The sequence below is a fragment of the Lithobates pipiens genome, unplaced genomic scaffold (genome assembly GCF_037356315.1).
Source record: "Lithobates pipiens isolate NorthernLeopardFrog02 unplaced genomic scaffold, aLitPip1_a1.2 Scaffold_18, whole genome shotgun sequence".
NCBI lineage: Eukaryota > Metazoa > Chordata > Amphibia > Anura > Ranidae > Lithobates > Lithobates pipiens.
In genome coordinates, this window is record NW_027507758.1 from 290541923 (window position 1) to 290565417 (window position 23495).

The 23495-nt window shown below is 40.6% G+C and overlaps 1 protein-coding gene across 5 annotated transcripts in view; it reads left to right on the plus strand.

Annotated features, from left to right (window-relative positions):
• Nucleotides 1–23495, plus strand: part of FYN (FYN proto-oncogene, Src family tyrosine kinase) — a 269661-nt gene that overhangs the window by 218262 nt on the left and 27904 nt on the right. For 4 of the 5 annotated variants that reach the window (XM_077487102.1, XM_077487100.1, XM_077487099.1 and 1 more), the window contains 4 exons: nt 3518–3616; nt 6275–6378; nt 10083–10232; nt 18116–18280. In XM_077487102.1, the coding sequence (XP_077343228.1) occupies nt 3518–3616; nt 6275–6378; nt 10083–10232; nt 18116–18280 (518 nt within the window). Of the gene's footprint in view, nt 1–3517; nt 3617–6274; nt 6379–10082; nt 10233–18115; nt 18281–18543; nt 18700–23495 lie in introns of all 5 variants that reach the window. The other variant, XM_077487103.1, reaches the window with a different exon arrangement.

A 23495-nucleotide genomic window follows, 5' to 3' on the forward strand; every position in this document is an offset into this window, starting at 1 on the left:
TGGACCTAAACACTAAAGCCCCATACACACAATCATTTTTTCCAACGGAAAATGTTGGATGTCAGGCTGTTGGTGGAAAGTCCGACCGTGTGTATGCTCCATCGGACAATTGTTGTCGGACTTTCCGCCAACAAATGTTGGCTAGCATGTTCTCAAATTTTTCTGCCAACAAATGTGTGTTGTTGGACTTTCCAATTGTGTGTACCAAAGTCCAAAGTACAAACACGGATGCTTGGAATCAAGGACGAGCTGGAAGAGGTCGGTCTTGTAAGCTAGCGTTCGTAATGGAGATATCACGTACATCTTGTGCGTCACTACGTTCGTAATTGTTGCCCAACATTTGTGTGGCCGTGTGTATGCAAGACAAGTTGGAGCCAACACCCTTCGAACAAAATTCCATGGTTTTGTTGTCATAAAGTCTGATCGTGTGTAGGCAGCATAAGTGTGAATGAGGCCATAAAATGTGTGGCACATTCATTTCTATAGAGAGGTCATCTATGATTATGGGGTTGATTTTCTAAAGGCAAATAGTCTGTGCTCTGCAAGTGCAGTTGCTCTAGATCTGAGGGGAACATGCAAGGAAAAAAAAAAAGATAACAGCATTTTTGCTTGCACATGATTTCATAATAGAAATCAGCAGAGCTTTCCCTAATTTCAGAGCTTCCCCTCAGATCTAGCACAACTACCGTATTTATCGTCGTATAACACACACTTTTCCCCCCTAAAATCAGGGGGAAATTGGGGGTGCGTGTTATACGCTGATCCCCCACTATTTCTAACCCTTTCTGCCACTCTCTGCAGCTTCAGGGTTTTTCGGCCGCACTCGGCTGTTCTCAGCTATTTTCCGCCGTTCTCGGCTATTTTTAGATGCACTCAGAACGGCCGAGTGTGGCCGAAAATAGTCGAGAACGGGTGAAAATAGCCAAAAACGGCCGAAAATAGCCAAAAAACGCAGAGAACTACCGAGCGCCGCCGAGATACACAGGACATCCGCTCTGTATCTCGGCTGCACCATTTTTAAATGGCAAAGCCACAGAAAAGACTGCAAATAACTAACAAGGCTAAATGCAAGGCTGCAAGTGACTGACAAGGCTGCAATGGAAGGCTGCAAATTACACTGATAAGGCTGCATTTTTTTCCTTGAACTTCCCTCCTAAAAGTTTTCTTATTTTAAATTCCCTCCTAAACTTGGGGTGCGTGTTATACACTGGCGCATGTTATACGCCGATAAATACGGTAAATTTGCCCTTAGTAAATCATCCTCTATGTGTATTCCAGTCACTCAGCACCATGTATAGGAAGTGTATAGAAAATCTCAAAATGCAGTTGTTGCTCAAGCACCAGCAGATTTAAGAGTCTGTCTTGAAAAATAATACTTGCTCATTTCAAGATCTGCAATCCAAGCAGCTGCTTTCATTATTTCATGATTTAGGGTGACATCTTTTCATAAGGGAACACAATGCTCTGTGATTTTACTTCCTTCAAGAGACTACTGATTGCTGCTCCAGACCAGTGGCTGCAGGTCTTTCAAATGACATCTTCCTGGACACACATGAAAAGTCTTTGCAGCTGGAATATTCTTCCAGTATTAAATACAATACCTGGCTTAGGTTCATTAAGAATGTACCTTGTCCAAAGGTAATTCTCTGCAGTGAAAGCAAACTGACGAATTTCGGGCTTTATTTAACAATGTCAAAATCATTTTATTTTGCTCTACTTTACTGTATTCTGCAGCTAAAAGATAAAAACTTGATCAGACTGACTTGCATTAATTTTGACTTCTCCTTAAGAAGTCAGCTAGAAATGTTATTTTCTCCCTATGCAGGATGGCACGTTACAAACCCAATCCATATTCCTATTACACATAGCAGCATTTCCCAATGAAATATTCTTAGATTCTGATACTGATGAATGTTGGTAAATCTTTTTTAGATTGGTTTATATTTTGGTGAATAGTGATTGTTCGTTGAATCTTGGATGTTTCCAAGATTTAGTCCTTCATAAAAAAAAAATACTATAAATAGTTATTGCAATAATAAAAGCTTGAAATAAGACGTGGATTCAAACATATTTCTATCCCTAACTATCTTGTACAGACCATCACATTTTTGGATAGGAATTTTTCCCCACCGAAAAATAGAGAACATGCTCTCAATCTATTGCTGGCTGGAATTCCGCCAGCAAAAGACCAATAGAGCATACACACCCGTCGCATTTTCTGGCAAAAAGCTCTCATCAGAGTTTTGCTGGCGGAATTTCAGATCGTGTGTATACGGCATTAGCGTTAACAAGCATTTAACCCATACAATGTGAGGTAGGGGGCACTTCATAGGTAAATGTGTGTAATTCTGAGAGTTGGGCTTTAAATTGGGTTCACCTAAATCTGGAATACACATATACACATTCCCACCTGAGAACAATTTGAGTCATTTTAACCTTATATTGTTGTATCTTTGTATACCATATTTGGGTACAGAGTATATGGGATATATGGGATATAATTTCTTAGTGTTTATGGCTCCCGTAGCCTCTGCCAGAATGGGCTCTCTAGAAGCTGACAGATAGTGGACTTAAAGTGTTACTAAACTCAGGACTCTGCATTCACTATATCTGGTCCCCCACAGTACACAGAACATGGAAATGCAATTGTTTTATTAAATATAAATAGCTAAATATCTTTTCTCATCAGCAGTATATAGCAGTCTTGTAACTTCTATCCATGTCTGGTTAAAGCTTGTAGGAGGAGCTTTCATTCTGCTCTTCGACTGTCCAATGAGACTGCAGGTCCCCTGACCCTCTGTCTGGACAGTGCTGATTGGCCCTGTGCTGATCACATGCACCCTCCCCCCCCCCCCCAAAAAAAACTCTCTAGCAATACACAGCAAACTGAGCATGTGCAGCTTGTCCCCAAGGCTCTGTTCTATCAGCAGATAGACTGGGGACTGTGGAAGAAAGGGAGGATCAGAGTAGACAGGATCAAACAGCCTTTTTACACAATGCAGAGGTCTTAGGTTCCACGGTGAGTATAACATGCATGCTTTACTGCATATACAGACTGATTTTACTGTTGTGGGTTTAGTAACACTTTAAGTCAATGTTACAAGTAGCCCATAGGCTGCTTTGGAAAAAGCGAATAAAAACTGCAGGTTTCCTATGTGTGATCAGGGGAATGTTAGATAAGGTCATCACAGAGATCGATAATCTATGTGGTTCAGTGTTCAAATGAACAGAAAAAAAGAATGTCATTTAGGCCTGGTTCACACTTATGCATTTTGTAGTGTGTTTTCAGTTTTGCAGAAACATACTACAATCCATTTAACATGGATTCCTATGGGTCACATTCACATCTGTGCATTTTATGGAAAGGGCCAGGGACTTTTTTTTCTGGTTTTTGGTTTCAAAGACTTCAATGGATCAAAAACGTGTATTGAAAAAATGCAAAATGCACTTGGAATATGCAAACTGCAACCTGCTTAGGTGTTAATGTGTTTCATTCTGGTTTTGTTTCTTTCTACAGTGAAGGTGATTGGTGGGAAGCTCGGTCTTTGACAACTGGTGGAACAGGTTATATCCCAAGTAACTATGTGGCGCCAGTGGATTCCATTCAAGCTGAAGAGTATGTTTCTTAATAAACAGCAACTTTGCTTTTAAAAACAATCCTTTTAACCTTGCTTAGCACAGTCTGGTAATTCAATGATATGCACAATAACAAACATTAGAAGACTTGTATTAGAACTGTTCATAATCTGTTGCCCAAAAAAATCTTACTTTTGTCTATAAAACACATACGCAAACATTTCTCATGCTGCATCCCCTTTTGTCAGGTGCAGACTTTTTTGTATTTTGAAATCTGTCGAATTTTTGTTTGCCATCTGTGTACCCTTGGGGAGATTTCCCTTCACTTCCTGTCCCATAGCCAATCAGAATGTGAGAGCAAATGCCTCCAAAGTGAGGGAATCCCCGGTAGTCACCAGAAAAGGTGTCCCCATTGGAAGATTTCCCCTCTATTTCTGTTCTGGGGATAATCAAAAATGTAGGTTTTTCTTCACTGATAATGATCACCAGGCAAATAGAGAGGGTGAATCTCCCTAACGGGGGCGCAGACAGCAATAAAAACTGGTAACTGTTATAATCACTCTCAACAAAACGAAAAAAAAGTTTTTCCATTAGTCAGTACTTTATACCATGGTTGTTTAAAGCGGAGTTCCACCCAAAAATGGAACTTCCGCTTATCCGGTTCCTCCCCCCTCCCTCCTGAAAGGTGTCACATTTAGCACCTTTCAAGGGGGAGGGGGAGCAGATACCTGTCTAATCCAGGTATTTGCTCCCACTTCCAGTGACAGATCGTGATCTACGCCATGTCCGTCCCCTCCTACGTCCCCCCTGCTGTCTTCTGGGAGACACACAGGTCCCAGAAGACAGCAGGGACCATTCAGAACGTGCAGCACGACTTGTGCATGCACAGTAGGGACCCACTTCCTGATTCCCTTACTGAAGATGAGCCGAGGGACAGGTCGGCTTTGGGTGAGGACATCGCGGGTGCCCTGGCCAGGTATATGCCTTTTATTTTAAAAGTCAGCAGCTGCAGTATTTGTAGCTGCAGACTTTGAATTTGTTTTTGGCAGAACTCCGCTTTAATAACGCTCAAAACCGATGCACTATTTTGACATGGATTGCAGTAATAGATATTCTTGCACACCAGCCAGCAAGATAAAAGGATTTTAAGTTTTGTTCCATGGCAGGTAGAAATTTAGACAAAGGGGACAATCTTTTAGATGGCAAGCATGGACGGTACATGGTCCTTAATAATTAAAGTGAATATACAGCATTTATTTTAGTTTAGTGGAGAGTAGGGAATGATTACATCACCTGTCTAGTTTACATTACTGTCTGTGTCTCCAATAGGGAGATTCATCTTCTCTTTTTGTCTCAGTGGCCACTGTCATTTAGATGAAAAGTGCTGGGAAATCCAATTTTTTTACAGTTGTCACCAGAACAAGAGGTGGGGAGAAATCTTCCAATGGGGACACCTGTTCCAGTGACAACTGTCTAAAAGGGAATTTCCCCTCACTTCAAAGAAATGTTCTATTGCATCTGTAGTAAAGGAAGTGAAGGTAAATCTCTCCAATGAGACACAGACAGCAAAAGAATAAATTGACAGGGATTTAAACTTTGTCCAAAACTAAAAAAAAAAAAATGCTTATGCATTCATTTTATATCAATTTTAAAGATGCTGTTTATTACGTTTTAGACATAACGGTTTCCGCATCTTTTGAAATTAAACCAAAACTTTTTAAACTGAACTAAACGTATAGCAATGGTGAAAACAGCATAGCAAAGCAAATTACTTAGTATCCTGTTTGGGTAATTATAAGGTCTCCTGACACAACCATAGCAGCCTAATTGGTGAGTGAAGAGCATGTCTATGGGATGCTTTGGATTAGTTTGCCTTACTAATATTACAGGCATACCCCACTTTTAAGTACACAATGGGGTTTATTTACTAAAGCCGGAAAGTGCAAAATCAGACTCACTTCTGCATAAAAACCAATGAGCGTCTAACCCCCAGCTTGTTCAATTAAGCTTTGGTAATATGATTTTGCACTTTCTAGCTTTAGTAAATAAACCCCATTGTGTACTCAAAAGTGGTTTATGCCCGTACTAAGAAATAAACCATTACAATCTATAAAACGCCATAACATTTATTATCTTAAAGCGGCTCTTTCAACTTATGCCTAGCATTATAAAATAGCATTATAATAAATGGATATTATCAACATTTTAAATTATTTAGGTACCTTATTTTCTTTTAATTTGCCAGCACTTCCAGCCCCAGCTACCTAGGCGATCCAGTGGACTTTTGGGATCACAGTGTCATTTATCCCAGGAGTCGACTAATTGGCTGATCTTGCAATATTTACAGATACATTGTGCGCTGGCCACTGTCACTAGATTGCGAAAGTTGGGGAGGTGCATGCTGGGTAAACTAGCTGCACTACATCCCAGAACTCATTGGTGCCAGCTTCAGATGCCCATAACTATGTTGGCTGCTGCTAGCACTGTAACAGAGGCCAGTAACCAGGACATTTAGCAAGTAAGGATTATAGTTACAACATTGACCATATCTAAATTAAAGACAGCAATTTGTAAGGATCACGGGAATGTGTTTATTGAATTTTTGAGTAGGAGACTGTAGCTCCTCTTTAAATTTCTTAATTTTTTTTCTATATGGTAATTGTAGGGGGTGACCTTCAACCATTTTAATCTTTTTTAGATGGTACTTCGGTAAACTGGGCAGAAAAGATGCGGAGAGACAATTGTTATCCTTTGGAAATCCAAGGGGTACTTATTTAATACGTGAAAGTGAAACCACCAAAGGTAAGATGAAGATATATTTTCTAAGATAGTGGTACTAGATGTAATGTTTGTGAAACCTGTCCCCTAGATTAACTTGCAATGTAATATGTCATTGCCTAGACTTCTTTACAGAATCACAGGTCTAAAAAGAAAAGTGCTCCTTATAGAATGTTATGAAGTAATTAATGCACATGTGCTGTTACATGAATATGCTGAAAATATGGCTTGTAAGTGGCAGCAGAGGAATAATTTGGCAAACACTGCATGAAACCTGACTGGTTGCAGCTATTCAAATTGTTAAGTGACTCTTGGTCTTCTGAATAAAATTCATATACCGGGACAGTTTCATGTACTAAGAATGCATTCTCATTTCATAATCTTTGGGTGGCTACAGGGAGATCAGTCAGAATGTACACTGCCCATTAAAGAGAAACTGCAGTCACATAATTTGTAATAAAAATATCTTTGCCATTCTGAAGCTTCCCTCCAACCACTTTGCATACTATTTAATATGTACTGTGATTCTGTACTTGCCAGATATGCAGCAGAAATCTCCCACCACTAAGTCTGGCTGCAATCATTTTAACTGTGGGCAGCTGAAGCTACTGCCCGTTCACTTCCTGGATTTACACAGAGGCACACCTCCAGCTTTGCATCCCCCCTCCCTTCCTCGCAAACTCTCACAAGAGTGAGCTGTGCATGATGTCATAAGCCTAGGCTTTTTTCCAGACAAGAAACAGGAAGTGGGCTGTATAAGATGTTCACTGGCAGAAAAAAAATGTTTTACTATCCAAAGTTAAAACAACAAGAGCAGAAGATTTAATAGATGGGAAGTCGAGAAAATTGACTAAAGTTCCGCTTTAAGTAAACTGGCAGTGTCCACTTACAGAGCTAAAGTGCTGGAACCAGCCACACAAACAGCCAAAAGCCTTATTTCCTTTTCTCCAGTTTTAAAAAAAAATATTTCTTAATGATCCAAAAGATTGTATGTGTATAGGTGCATGTGAGCTTAAGCATTGCAAGTAATGCTCAAATAGTATGCAGTACTTACACTGATGGGAAGTCTATGACAACCCTTACTTCCAAAAGGCTATCTACTTAATATTCTACAGCAATTGTTTAAAGCGGGATTTCACTGTGGAAAAAAAAAATTAAAAGCCAGCATCTACAAATACTGCAGCTGCTGACTTTTAATAAATGGACACTCACCTGTCCCGGGGTCCAGCGATGCCGGCAGCTGAGGCCGATCGATCGCTCGGCTCTCGGCTGCTGCCGCCACCATTCTAGGTGAGGGAATCAGGAAGTGAAGCACTGCGGCTTCACTTCCCGGTTCCCTACTGCGCATGCGCGAGTCACGCAGCGCAATAGGAATTGTCCGCGCTGTCTCTGGGACCCGTGTGTGTCCCAGCAGACAGCGCGCAGGGACAGGAAGAGGCATAGACTCCCGTGAGAGTCTATGCCCGGAAGTGGGTGTGAATACCTGTCTTTGACAGGTATCTGCACCCCCCCTCCACCCTGAAAGGTGCCAATTGTGACACCGGAGGGGGGGAGAGTTCCGATCAGTGGAAGTTCCACTTTAGGGTGGAACCCCGCTTTAATTTGGTAACCCTGAAATTGTTACTTCCACTTTACTTTAAATATTACCTTTAGTAACACAATTACAGTGCCCATGTGTCCCTGTAGATTTGTGAAAGGCAATTATACCCTCATACTACTGCTAGGGTGTAAAAAAAACGTGCACAGCACTCAGGAAAGGTAAAAATAATATAAATGCTTTAATTGGGAAAAAAAACCTGTACTGGTTGACAGAATGACGCATGAGCCAGTGGGCCATGATCATTTATCTGAGACAAAATCCCTAAGGATTTAATACATATTTATCAAATAGGTAAAATTATAGTCATTCTAGCCAAGGTCCTATGTGGAAGATAAGCTGATGAACAGTAAAAATGAGTTGTAATAAAGTGTTACATGCGCTGTTGACGTGCCATTTATTTTGAATGGTATACCAACACACTACAGGGTAGTGCATTGCTGTGAATTGCGTTAAAAAAAAAGTTATGTCCAATTTTCATGATGGGGTGTGTTAGTAGCCATTCATTTCAATTAGCTGCCTTTAGACATACAGAGAGGGGTAAAGATGAAAGAATGACATGCTGTGGTATGAATGAACGCTGCTCCAGGTGATCACACCCAAGTTGCTGAGTTGTACAAGACTTTACCAGGTGCTAGCTCGGCTCGCCAGCCGAACTTCAGAAGACAAGGGATACATAGATTAGCTGCTCCCTGTCCTAGACTTTATTGATGCCTCACATTCAACGCATCACATCGTGGCTAATAGCAGGACAAGGCAAGATCGATGCGTTTCGCACTCTGACAGCGCTTAGTCTTAACCTGAACAGATTAAGACTAAGCGCTGTCAGAGTGTGAAACGTGTCAATTTTGATTTCTGAAAGACATGTTGTGGCTGTAGACCTGTATTTCAATATGAAAGTGGTTATACGTGTACAGGGATGGATGGGCAGTCCCGGGATGCAGACTAATTATGTTCCGGCCCACTACTCTTTCCCTGTAAGAATATAAACACTTGGATGTGCGGTTTCAGAACCGGCGTCCAATAGCCTACCACTGATTTGTGAGGCTGAGTACTGAGCTAAAAACTGAATTGTCAACCTTAGCAACCTGTCAGTGAGCATTGTGACAATATGGTCTATGATTTTTATGTAAATGATTTATTTTATGATTTTATTAGGAAGGCTTATATTTGTGAAGACTATTGTAGTAAGAAGTATTGGAAGGCTAACAACAGGTATAAACAAGGCCAAGGATAAATCCAAGAGAAAAGGCAAACTTAACTTACCACCAGCCCGCAGACAACCAAATAACCTGTCTACCTTGACCGAGGCTCTGTGGCTTATTTATGCATTTGCAAATGTGTGCAGACTAAACCCCTGCTTTTAACGCATACTGTTAGACAGGTTATTTGGTTGTCTGCAGGCTGGTGGTAAGTTAAGCTTGGTTTTTCCCTTGGATTTATCCTTGGTCTTGTTTATACCTTATATTTGTAAAGCATTGGTTTACTTATTTACCATATTTATCGGCGTATAAATTTTAAATAAGGAAGTTTGAAGCCAAATAAGGGTCAGTGCCCATCTGCAGCCTCACCATTGCCATCCATGCAGCCTGATCAATGCTCATCTGCAGCCTCACTAGTGCCATCAATGCAGCCTCATCAGTCCACATCAATGCAGCCTCACAAGTGCCATCAATGCAGCAGCCTCACCATTGCCTTAAATGCAGCAGCCTCACCATTGTCATCATTGCAGCCTGATCGATGCCCATCTGCAGCCTAGAGGGGACAGGGAGGGGGGCAGGATGAGGGCCAACAGATTACATACAGTGAGAATCTCCTATGATAGACAGAACAGTGGTCCGATGGCAGCACAGGAGACAAGACTTCCTATTATTTATGTAATCTGACGGCACCTGTCCCACCCCCCTCACTGTCCCCTCCGAGGCAGCTAGAATTGAAGTATTGGCGTATAACACGCACACGCTATTTGCACCCGATTTTCAGGGTGAAAAAGTGCATGTTATACAGCAATAAATACAGGAATCGATATGTTAGCATACAGTGTACTTCTATTTTCATGTTATGATTTGTTTTATGACCCAATATATAATGCCATTTTATGCCCATATTTTTCTGTCTTAACTTGTTTCAGGTGCCTATTCATTGTCTATTCGTGACTGGGATGACATGAAGGGAGATCATGTCAAGCACTATAAGATCCGGAAACTTGACAATGGCGGTTATTACATCACAACTAGAGCTCAGTTTGAAACTCTCCAGCAGCTGGTTCACCATTATTCAGGTATTAATTCATCTAGAGCTAGCTATGGGAAGAAGCTGGGGGAAGCATTTTGCCGTCATGTTACAGTCAGATCTTTACAGTGATTAGCCTGGATTTGTTGTTCTCAGCTTTCATTGTAAAGCATGAAAAGTTTCTGCCTGCTGGTGACTCATTCCCTCTGCTAGTCACATAATCCCTTCCAGCCGAGTAGAAAAATCACTAACATTTCACCAGCCTAGGTCTGTACTATTGGGTCACATCAGGATTCTACAGCCTCTAATCCTGTTTTCCATACATTAAATAAATTGTGTGGAACATACTGTAGATCAGATATTGCGGTCTAATTCTTATTACTTCTCCAGGATACAACATGAATCATGTATTTAGCATGTTACTCTCTGTGGTTACAGAGGTAGACACTTGATTATTTGAACAGATATTTTAATAATTATTTGATAATAAATGATATTGACCAGTTAATATATTTCCTTTACTTTGTTTTATAACAATGAAAGGAGGATATTTTATTAAGTCTATAAAAGTGTACATATCTAGAGTATCGGTTTGAAGTAGTCTCAAACTATATTTGCAGATAACTGGTCTGTGTATAATGATCAGGCTCCCTTGCATGATCAATATCCAGCATGGGGCATGCCAGATATAAAATCAAAGTTTTAAATAGCCATACCTGTACAAAGAATAGGCATAAACATTTAGGTCATTGGCCACCATGAGTACATGGCACTGTCTCTAGCTTCCTCCTTCGTCCTTTGGGCAGGTCAACAGTCTAGTCATTCTTCCCTTTCCTGTGAACACAGCCTGTTGTATATATGTCATTGCACTATTGGGGTTCACGGTACTGCTGGACTGAAAGACACTCACATGTCATTATATGAATAGTCTGGGAAGAATGGCTGTCCCTGCGCTGCTGCAGAAGGAACATAGGGAAGCTGCCATGATGTCACCGGATTGGCTAGAATGCTGTGGAAAAAGGGTGTGTATATATATATTTGTATTTATTTTAAAATATTGGGGCATAGGAAGGGGACTTCAGGATGTTGAGGTACATGAGTTTGGGGGTGGGCAGGGTTTGAGTAAAAACTATAGTTCCACAATAACCTGTTGATCCTGCCGGTAAATTCCACCTAACACATCTTCTTGTGATGGAGTGGAAATGATAGTGCACTGCTTCTGAATTCAGAGCAGAGTTGCCACTATCATGTAGACCAGTCATTCTCAACCAGGGTTCCTCCAGAGGTTACTAGGGGTTCCGTCAGCATTGGGCAATTTCTACCTCTTAGATAAATTCCCGCTCACACCATTGATTTTTTAGCTACCTATAAGGAGGTAATTCTTCCCAATGACCACAAGTGTAAGGACCATTCTTCCCACTGACCATCACACTAATGTATCATGAGTTGTAGATTTCTAATTTTTAGAAGGGGTTCCCTGAGACCGGAGAACTATTTCAAGGGTTCCTCTGTGTTGAAAAGGTTGAGAAAGGCTGATATAGACTGTGCCTGCTTGCACTATAATGGGGTGAAAATATGCTGCATGGTATGGCTATCAGCATTGGCACTGCTGATTCACAAGCCCTGAGCGTGGCAATCAGCAACTGGCCACACTGGCTGAATACTGGTAAGCTGCAATATATTACTTTTTTTTTCTTGGGTTTAGATACACTTTAAGGTGCAGAGTCAGCTGGTTGGTATAGGCAGTATCTCCATTTTTCTGCTTTGTGCGGAATCATCTTCCTAAATGTCTCCATTGTGATTTCTTTGTGTTTCTGAAATGCTCTGTTCTTCTGCTCGGCATCTGTTGCTTTACTAGTGCTTATGCTTGTATTACTTTTAGCACAACTTTCAATATGAAATGTATGCAAGTTCATTACAGGATTCAATGTGGGGGATTTACTAAAATTGGAGAATGCAAAATCTGGTGCAGCTCTGCACAGAAACCAATCAGCTTCCAGGTTTTATTGTCACAGCTTAATTGAACAAGGTGAAGTTAGAAGCTGATTGGCTACCATGCACAGCTGCACCAGAATATGAGTGCTCCAGTTTTAGTAAATCTCCCCCAAATTGTCTGGTACCACTGCTTGTTTGACCTATGGTATTAAAACAAGAAGGCGTTTATAGGGTAGGCGTAAAGTGAAGGAAAAAAAAGCTAAAATGATTGTGCTTGCTACAGCTAGGCTATACAAAATTTGTATGAAATAACCCAGCATGTAGTGCAGTTATTGGTATTACAATGAAACATTTAACCAACAGCTCAGGGTCCTGTCTTAATCATCATACAAAAACTGAAGATGTAGATAGTTTATATTCAATTAACTAGAACACTATTGACTTTTCCAATAAAGCATTGCCATTAGTATGAATAAAGCTGGGCTGCTGTTAAATTTACCCATGCAGTAGGCTTTCCCCCAACACTGCATGGTTTAAATGCTCATTTGGCTAGGGGGGAAAGGATTGTAGTGCTTACCTTATTCATCGCTCCTGCAGGCTTCCTTCTCTCCTTGTGACTGGTCCTTGGAAACTGGCTTACGTTGCTGCCTGTCCGGTCACAGCTCTCCGGTCTTATCATGTACAATACAAGACCATCGGTCCTGTATTGTGCACCAGGGCCTGTCCACATCCAAGTGTCGAGGAAAACAGAGGGGAGCACCAACTGCCAGAGAGGCGAGGAACATTGTACTTATCCCTCCCAAATAAACAAACATTTAATCGTCCCTGCTAAACCTACTAAGTTTCAGGTAGTGTATGGCCAGCTTTAGCTTGTATTGTTTGCATAAATAGCATTAGCACTGATGAACAGTAATCACCAAAGGAAACACTAACTGCAGCATCTTTTGGCTTCTACAGCAGTGGTCTCCAAACTGCGGCCCTTTTCATTGTCTTTATCTGGCCCTTGAGGCATAATTCCTGCCACTGACACCAACAATGAGGCTAAATTCCTGCCACTGACACCAACAATGAGGCTAAATTCCTGCCACTGACACCAACAATGGAGCACTATTCCTTCCACTGATACCAATGAAGGGGCATATTTCCTTTCACTGGCAACAAAAAATAGGACACTATTCCTCCCACTGACACCAACTATTTTTCCCCCTAATACCAAAGATTGGCATTGTTTACTCCAACTGGGCACAGTCTGGCCCTCTTAGGTCTGAAGGACAGTAAACTGGCCCTTTGTTTAGAAAGTTTTGAGGCCCCTGTTTTAAAGCATCACTTTTAGGCCAGTCTTGATTTCACAGTTCATACAAAGAGATATAGTAGCACAAGTACACGCAATAAACCTGTCAGGGCAGAAATATGTAAGCTAACATTTCTGATCTTTTTAAAGGTATAGGCTTTGGGGCTGCCATTCTCATTCCAGCTTAAAGTGGTTGTAAACCCTTACAGACCACTTTTTGCTACAGGTAAGCCTATATTAAGGCTTACCTGTAGCTACCCAGGATAAATATGCCAACATCATCGGCACATGCACACTGTGCCATTACCGGCGGCTCCCGTGTGCATGCAAGGGTGTGACGTCATCACGCCTCCGGCCAATCACAACTCTGGAGCCGTGATACCCAGAAGTAACCCCCGGGAGTGATGTCAGCCGCTGGACTGGTACATGGGCACCACAGCGAGGGCTTCAATCTCAGGTGAGTATTACATAATGAGCTAGTATGCTATGCATACTAGCTCATTATGCCTTTGTCTTGCAGGTATTATTAAAAAAAAAAAAAAAAAGTGGGTTTACAACCACTTTAACGCTGTATTAAACCGAAAACAAAAAAATTTACCTATTGAAGCTTACTTGTCATTAGATGTGATGGTTGTACTTGTTTTCTTTTTTGGGGGCTTTTTTCCCTCTGCTTTCACCTGGTGATCTGGCAAGTAACACACCTCCTGTATTAGCCCTTGTACACACGGTCGGACATTCCGACAACAAAATCTGTCGGATTTTGTCCGAAATTTGTGTTGCATACACACGGTTGAACAAAGTTGTCGGAAAATCCGATCGTTCGTAACATGATGACGTTATTTCGTTAGGACGGGACTACGTTCAGGCTAGTAGCCAATACCTTTGGTCTAGGAATTTGATCTGAGCATGCATGGCACTTTGTCCGATTGGAAATTCTCTACACACAATCGGACAAAGTCCGATCGGATCATGTTGTCGGAAAGTTTTATAGCCCAGCTATAAAACTTTGTCCGTCGGATATTCCAATGGAAACAGTCTGATGGAGCCCACACACAGTCGGATTATCCGACAACGCGGTCCGATCGGACATTTTCTGTCGGAATGTCCGACCATGTGTACAAGGGCTTAGAGTGCCTGCACTCTGGATGAAGGAGCACAGGGGCACCTTTGAACAGCAGCATTGTTAATCTGGGAGGAGGGGAATGTTAGATGGACTAGGAGATTTTTCGATACACTAAACAAATTGAAGCCAAACTCCAGCTAACACTTTAAAAACAATTACAGCAAACCATTTTTTTCCTTTTGGATCATTGTAAGCCTCTTTGTCAGTGGTAAATGGTTTGTCTCAACCCTGTAAATGCTACATCTGCACAACAGCTTGTTCTGTTAACAAAAAAAAAAAAAGAATTACTGCCCATATCACCAGGTGACAATAATGGAAAGCATAAAAAAAGATGAAAACGAATACAGCCATCACATCTAAGAATTGGTAAGCTGCTTTATATTAAATGTTTGCTTTTGCGTTTAGTACCGCTTTAAATGCCTGTTAAGTCACAGACCTGGAACACATATACAGGATGGGAGTTCAGACTTCATGGACAGCATACTTGTTCCAGGAGAGTAGCTCACTACTGTAAGAGGCAAACATAGATGACAGCCCAGATGCTTGAAAGATAAATAAGTGTAATTATATTGCACTTAAATTATGTAATTAAGTTATTATAAACCGATATTGCTTATTCTAACAGAGAGAATAGGCAAACTATACTGCATGTAGTATTTCATAACGGAGATAAAGGTTTCAGATACACACACTAGGGTTTTTACTTTTTTCTTGTCTCTCAGAATGCCTTGAAAGGAATGTTCCATATGGGAAAAATATCCACTGTGTTTATATGCACTGTCTCAGTTTACTCCTAAAGCAGCTTTACATGCAAGAAAGTCGATTTTTCCTTGCTTTCAGAATCAGTCTGGAGGAACAGGGCCCACAGGAGAGTATGACCTCAAAAGCAAGGAACGCCAGATTTCCACGCTGAGTATTACAGCTCCCTGCCAAAAGATGGAATGGTGCCACATAATTACTGCTCACCCTGTGGCAGATATAAAAACTGAAGGGAATGTCTGTAATACCCATAACAACTTTGCACATTCTAATTACTATTTGTATAGTATGTAAAATAAAAGTGTACATCTGACTGGCTGCCATGAGCAGTAAGATTTCCTCTACTTTTTATTACTTTACCCCTAGTTAGTATTGACACTCATGCCTTAAAACATAAGGACTGTAAAGTCATTCTAAAGACTCAACAATTTTTACCTTAATGCATTCTCTGCATTAAGATAAAAAATTTCCCAATAATTGTATCACCCCCTCACCCTTCTTTTAAGCCTTATCTCGATCCAGCGCTGTGACCATCTGCAGTGGCTCTCTCCTCTCTCTCTTTCCTCACAGTGGCAACAGCAGGAGCTATTGTCTCCTGCTGCTATCAATCAAATCTTGTGAATGGGACAGGGCTTAGCCGCATTGTGTGAGTCAATAGTTGCACACAGCCCAGCTCGAGATCAAGCTCACAGTTGTGCCCCCATAGGAAGGAGCCTAAAGCAACTGCAGGGGACCCCAGTAGAGGAGGTTTGTGTTCTCCGTATGCAATACCATTGCACAGAGCAGGTGAGTATAACATGTTTGTTACTTTCCAAATAAAAAAAACTTTAGCCCTTACAAACGCTTTAAAAACAATCTACAAATAATGTTTTGTATCAGAATTGTCTGTGTTGCCTGTAGCAGCTGATCAACTTCTTCCTTTGTAAGTTGCAATACTAAAAGTAAAGGAAGATTCTTATTGGTTAATATAAGAAATACAGTGAGGATGCGCTACTTAACGAGTACAGACTGTTTACTTAATAAAGTAAATGTTCATTAAAATAGAATAATGTCCCTTTTGTAAACCGGTCATACCAGTGCTAGCAAAAGTCTTACTTTTTTAATTTGCCTTGCATATGATTGGCTATTAAAAATGAACAGGTTCACATGATTTACTATTTACTATACTTAGCAAACTGAGCGTTCACTTTAGTGAACAGCTTCTATTCTTTTGATAAAATCATCCCAGTTTGTCTTTCAGATTCTTAATACATGACAAGTAGTGATGAGCTAAAGTTCGGGCTGCTGGCAGTCTGGCCCGTACCCGTGAAAAGCTGTCACATGATAGCAGGCCGCCAGCCCAGTCAGCTGCAGCCTGGGAATGCCATGACATTGACCTAATATGGGCATTTATGCTCAAAGACATTTTCCAAATATGGGCATTATTTTTATTATTATACACAATTTATATAGTGTTAAACAGTTTGCGCAGCGTGTTACAATATAAAGGGACTACGGTGACAATATAGTACAGACAGACACTCCTGATTAGCTTAGACACAGCAGTGGGCGCCAATGGCAATCAAAGTCAGTGAGCCAATGAGAACGATGGGGGAGGGGGCACAGCTCCATGTCTGAATGGACACACAAAGCAGTGGCTCATAAGAGCTATCAGTCTAAAAGGGTGGGGCAAGTGGCGCAAAAGGTTATAACTTTGGGGGATGAGCTGATAGAAGTGATAAAAGCTCAGTTAATTTGAGGTGTGATAGGTTTCCCTGAAGAGAAGAGTTTTCAGGGATCACCTAAAGGCAACCAGAGTAGGAGATAGCTGGGCAGACTGAGGTTATGAGTTCCAGAGGATGGGAGAGACTCTGAAGAAGTCCTGGAGATGAGCATGGGAGGAGGATACATGGGAGCTTGAGAGCAGGTCTTGAGAGGAGTGGAGAGGATAGTTTGGGTGATATTTGGAGACAAGATTGATGATGTAGTTTGGGGCAGAGTTTTGGATGGCTTTGTATGTTGTTGCTAGTATTTTGAATTTAATTTGCAGGGATTGGCAGAGAGGGCTGGCAGACACCGAGCAGCTGGTAAGGTAAATGAGTCTGGCAGCAGCATTCATGATAGACTGAAAATGAGATAACCTTTGGAGGTGTAGGCCTATGGAAAGGGAGTTGCAATAGTCAAGGTGAGAGATAACAAGGAAGGGAATGAGTAGCTTGGTGGTTTCATTAGTTAAAAAAGGGGAGAATTTTAGAGAAGGTATGGAGGTGAAGCCTACAAGCTTTTGACAATGATTGGATTTGAGGCTGAAAGCACAGGTCAGAGTCTAGGATTACACCTAGTAATTGACCGAATATGGTCATTTATGGTCGACAACATTGTCCAAATATGGCCATCTGGCCATATCTGGATAATGACATTAGCCAGCATTTGTTACATGCAACTACAGGGTTGGGAATTCACCAGCCACAGCTGATTAGGCTATCATAGGCCTGCTATCGGGTGACAGCTTCTTGCAGGTTCAGGCAGAACTGGCGTTAGCCTGAACTTTAGCTCAACATTAATAGTAAAGCATATTTTTATAGCAGTGAATATGGTTTTCAAATGACAGTAATTGACTCACTACCAGTGAATGTTTGGTGAAAGTCATATTTACAGCTTTAAAATACTGTATGCCTATAAGTATGTGTCATTTTATGTGATTTTATAATAGACAATTTACATCCTTGCTTTCAGTGTTTCCTCCAGAAATGTAATGTGTGCTGCTTTTACTAAGTATACTGTGCTCCATTCCTGTGTGTCATTTCTCTTCTCTTTTGCCCTATTCTTATTATGTGCCTTTCAGAGAGAGCTGCTGGCCTCTGCTGCCGCTTGGTAGTACCATGCCATAAAGGAATGCCAAGGCTTACTGACCTGTCTGTCAAAACCAAAGATGTCTGGGAAATCCCAAGAGAGTCTCTCCAGTTGATCAAGAGACTGGGAAATGGGCAGTTTGGGGAAGTATGGATGGGTACGCAGAGAACATCATTTATTGTTCTGTTTGGCTGCTCTGGTGTGGAGCAGCAAATGGAAAGATGGAATGTGACTTAGGGAGAAATAATGAAAGTGCAATGACGTTATTGCATTTCTACAGAACACATGCTAGTGAACACAATGCAGGTTTTCTTAAAATATATCGCTTTTCTAGAGTTATAATTATGAAAGGTACAAAACACCTTCCATCTTTCTTATTGCATGTATTACATGTATTTCCATTAATTTCCTTTCCTGTAGACAATGCTGATGGTTTATGTTATAATTTAACAATGGTTGCACGGACTTATGTACCACAAACTATTGGATTGGCTAAAGATGCTTGGGAAGTGTCACGGAGCACAATAAACCTGAAGCAGAAGCTCGGTCAGGGCTGTTTCGCTGAAGTGTGGTATGGTAAGGTGGATCATTTGTTGTAGTATGGAAAAATTAGACGTCTTTTTATTCAAAAAAGAAAAGTATAGATGGATATGTAAACTTTTATTTGAAAAAGACCCCAAATGTCCTGTTTCAAGGGATCTTTGTAAAGGGAACCACAGTATGGCTCATCTACTAACTGGTTTGTTTCTTGTAGAGCAAGTGGTATATTACACTGCTTAATTGTTATCTTGAAGACTGAAAACTGGTCCCATGTATTGTTTTATAATATTAATGCCCTGTACATACGGTCGGAAATTCTGACGGAAAAGGTCCGATCTGATTATATTGTCGGAAAATCCGGTCGTGTGTGGGCTCTATCGGACTTTTTCCATCGGAAATTCCAATGGAAAAAATGTGATAGTTTGTAGAGAATTCTGACGGACAAAGTGCCACGCATGCTCAGATCAAATTACGAGACCAAAGCTATTGGCTACTGGCCTCTACGTAGTCCCGTCGTACATTTTGTGCGTCACCTCGTTCCGAACGATCGGATTGTCCAACAACTTTGTCTGACCGTGTGTATGCAACACCAGTTTCGGACAAAATCCTTTGGGAAAAATCAGACGGATTTTGTGGTCGGAATGTCCGACCGTGTGTACAGGGCATAAAAGTAGAAGAGCATATAACTTTGCTAGTTAAAGTGGTTCTAAAGGCAAATTTTTTTTTTTTACCTTGATGCATTTTCTGTATTAAGGTAAAAAATCTTTCAATAATATCAACTCCCCCCAGCACCTCTCCGTAAACACTTACCTGAATCTTCTCTCGATCCATTGATGTGCCGTCTGCAGTAGCTCTTCTCCCTCTACCTGGTCTCAAAGGCTTTGCTGATAGCTTCGGGAGTCATTGGCTCCTGCTGCTGTTAATCAAATCCTTTTAGGAGGGAGCTGGGAGTTGGGGTCGAGCCACGCAGTGTGTGTCTATTGAAGCACACAGCCTGCCAGAAATGCCCTTATAGCAAGCTGATTGCTATGGGGACTCTCAGAGAAGAGAAGGAGCAGAGAGCACCAGTGGGGACTTCAGAAGAGGAAGTTCGGGGCCACGAAAATAAATTATACTTAAAAACCACTTTAATTTGACTCTTTGCCTTTTATTTAAAAGAGCATCAAAATTAATAGTAGGGTTTGTATAACAAATGCCACAAAAAGATCAAGTGCCAATTGGAAATGAATTTCTAGGAGTAAGTATTAGGTATTAGCGACAGCATTGCTGCCCCTAGTGCTGGAGACAACCCCTGGGGGGGGGGTGGTAATTGTAAGACAACAACCAAATGTCTATATAGTGCTTGGTGCAAGGCTGTATGTGTCATGGGTATTCTAACACCTCTGTTCAAGCCACAGTCTCAAAAAGTCAAATGTCACCAGAGTCACCGAAAAAGGAACAGTTTATTGAACTTCTAAATCACATAGAAAATCCATAAGAATGAAGTGATTGAATAAAAATAGTTGCTATAAGAGAATTGGCTCATACCAGACCCACCAATGATCAGATTGAAAAACAACCAGTGGCTAAGACAGCCTACTTGCCCACATGTTGAGATGTCACTGCCCGGACGCACATGGGGAATTTCTGGGGGCTGTTGCAGCTGCCACTCTCGGCACTGATGGTAAGGGTGAATAGAGGAACCTGCAGTGTTCACTCCATGGAGACACTGTTTCCGGAGGAGGCGGCTGGTAATGATGTCACATCATGAACGAAAGGCCAGATGGAAGCCTCTTGGGATGGTGGAGCCGTGGGACGCAAGCTTAGTGGTGAAGGTCCTGTCACTATGACAATGGGTTTCATGGCGCCTGTGCCTTATCAAGTCATGTGACAGGAGCGACCAATGGGAAATATTTGAGAGAAGTCGGAAATTGAGGCAGGGGGCTGCAATTGTGGAACTAGCCTTGGTCTTTCCCCTAACATCTCCATAAGAATCATTAAACCCTATGATACTGACTGAATAGTCACCTAGGGCAATAGTTTGCATTTTAAAAAAAAATGTTATAACTACATGCATATTTGACATTTGACTTTTTAAGAATGTTGCTTAAACAGAGGTGTCAGAACACCCATGACACATACAGCATTTCTCCAAGCGCTATATAGAGATATTTGGTTGTTGGGTTAGTATAACAGTTTGGATTTCAAATGGATACCAGCATGCCACTTTGAATTGTTTTGCATTGTACGTTTCAGTCCTTCTCTAGTAAAAATCAATACTTATGCAGCCCAGATTCGAATGGATGTACCGTTTTAGGCTGCTTTCACACTGGAGCGGGCATCGGCGGTAAAGAAGCGCTATTTTTAGCGGGGCTTTACCAGCGATTTTCGGCCACTAGCGGGGTTGCAATCGAAATAGGGTTAAAAGCGCAGCTGCAGCGGCACCTTGCGGGCTCTTCAGGAGCGCTGCCCATTGATTTCACCACCCCTGCAACACCCCAAAGATGCTGCTTGCAGGACTTTTTTTTTCCCATCCTGCAAGGGCACCGCTCCATCCAGTATGAAAGGACTTGGGCTTTCACACTGGAGAGGCAGGGGAGGCTTTTTTTAGGCACTTTACAGTTGCTATTTTTAGCCCTTTAGTGCCTGAAGAACTCCTCAGTGTGAAAGTAGCCTTAGGATCTCTAATTACTCAGACACAATTCCTACTGAGCTAATTTTTGTTCCGAGAGTAGTTGTTATTTCCCCTTATAATGGAAAAATCTGGTCCCAAATTGTATTTCCACTTTTGTAACCATATTGGGATAACACCTACTTTGTATTTGTTAAATGCACGATTCACATAGCATAATTAAAATAAATATCCAAAAACCCTCCAGCTAAGAACAATCCTACTTAGTACTCTTTGTTTATGAGGAGCCCACTAGGTGTGTTTGCCATAACTAAGACTGGCCATTAGACATGTGTACTGCCGTAAAATAATTTTTTTTCGTTTCATGTTTTTTTTTTTTCCCGTTTTTCAGGTCATTCGTTATGATTGCAATTCATAAATTCTAAAAAAAAAATCTGAAACTAGAACAAAATCCGAAGAAAATCGTAAATTCGAAAAAAAAAACTGATACTCGGAAATTTGAAACAAATTGGAAATTTGGAAATTGTAAAAAATCAGAAATTAGAAAAAAAAATCGAAGAAAATCGGGAAATTCGAAAAAAAACGGGAAATTCGGTAATTTGAAGAAAATCAGAAATTCGAAAACCCGAAAATCTAAAATAATAACTAACTAATAACTTAACTATTACTATCCATTAAATTATAGGTATTGAAATTTCCTTTCAAATTTGGCTATTAGTGAACGTAATAAATACAAATTTATCTGAAGTTACGAACTATCTGAAATAACAAATGCCGCATCTAAACAAATGGAACGGAACAAATTAATAATAAATAATAATAAAACATTTTTATTATTACTATTATTGTAATTTATTATTATTAAATCGTTACGTTCCATTTTTTATTTTGGATAATTCGTAACTTTGGATAAATTTGTGTTCACTAACAGCCAAATTTGAAAGGAAATTCCAATACCTACAATTTAATAGCTAGTAATAGTTAAGTTATTATTAATTATTTCAGATTTAAACATTTTCGAGTTTTCGAATTTCCAAATTTTTTTTTTGAATCTCCGAATTTCAATTTTTTTGGGGAATTTACGAATTTCTGTTTTTTTTTTTTCGAATATCTGCATTTATGAATTTTTCGCAAAAGTTCTTTAAACAAGTTTTTGTAAATTGTATTATTTCCAAATTATTGTTGAAATTCGTTAAAAACTAATTTGGAACAAACACTACTGGCCATAGACAAGTCGAAAAACCAAACGTACTGTCAATCGAAAAGCAAAAATGGCTCGTACAATTGTGCCATCATTTGTCAAATTTTTTTAAAAACAATACAGCATGTTGGATCAGGCACAAGAATTGCGCGTCGTAACTGACACATTAATGAGCACAGACTTGGGACCAACTCATTCTAACATTGTTCAAAAAATCTTGCAATCAGCCATGAGATACCTACCCTGAAAAACATCTAATGCCCCATACACACAGTCGGACATTCCGACCACCAAATCCGTCTGATTTTTTCCGACAGGTTTTGGCCGAAACTTGTCTTGCATACACGTGGTCGCACAAAGTTGTTGAAAAGTCTGATTGTTGGGAACGAGGTGACGTACAAAACGTACGACGGGACTACGAAGAGGCCAGTAGCCAATAGCTTTTGTCTCTAAATTTTTTCTGAGCATGCGTGGCACTTTGTGTGTCAGAATTCTCTACACACAAATCGGAAAAAGTCCGATCTGATTTTGTTGTTGGAAAATTTTAAAGCCAGCAGCTCAAACTGTTTCCGTCGGAAATTCCGACAGAAAAAGTCCGATAGAGCCCACACACAATCGGATTTTCCGACAACATAACCCGGACATAATCGGGTTAAACATAAACATAATCTGACTTTTTACATCAGAATTTCCAACCGTGTGTATGGGGCATAAGGCCTCTTTCACATTCTGCCTAAAAACTTGTTTTTAGGCAAATGGGTTTTTTTGGGTTTTTTTTTTTTTTTAACCGATCGAAATACAGCCCATTGTACACACAAGCGCGTAAACATGTGATGCACATAGATACTGTAAGTAAAAAAAAAATATACAGAAATCAAAGTTGCTGGTCAGCAATTTGCGCACGTATGCGTACAAATTTGCGCGTTGAAAGTTAAATTGAAGAGGTAAAAATTCTGAGAGCTAGAATTTATTTTACTCACAAATACGCGCAAAATAAACACAAAACATTTTGGCAAGGGG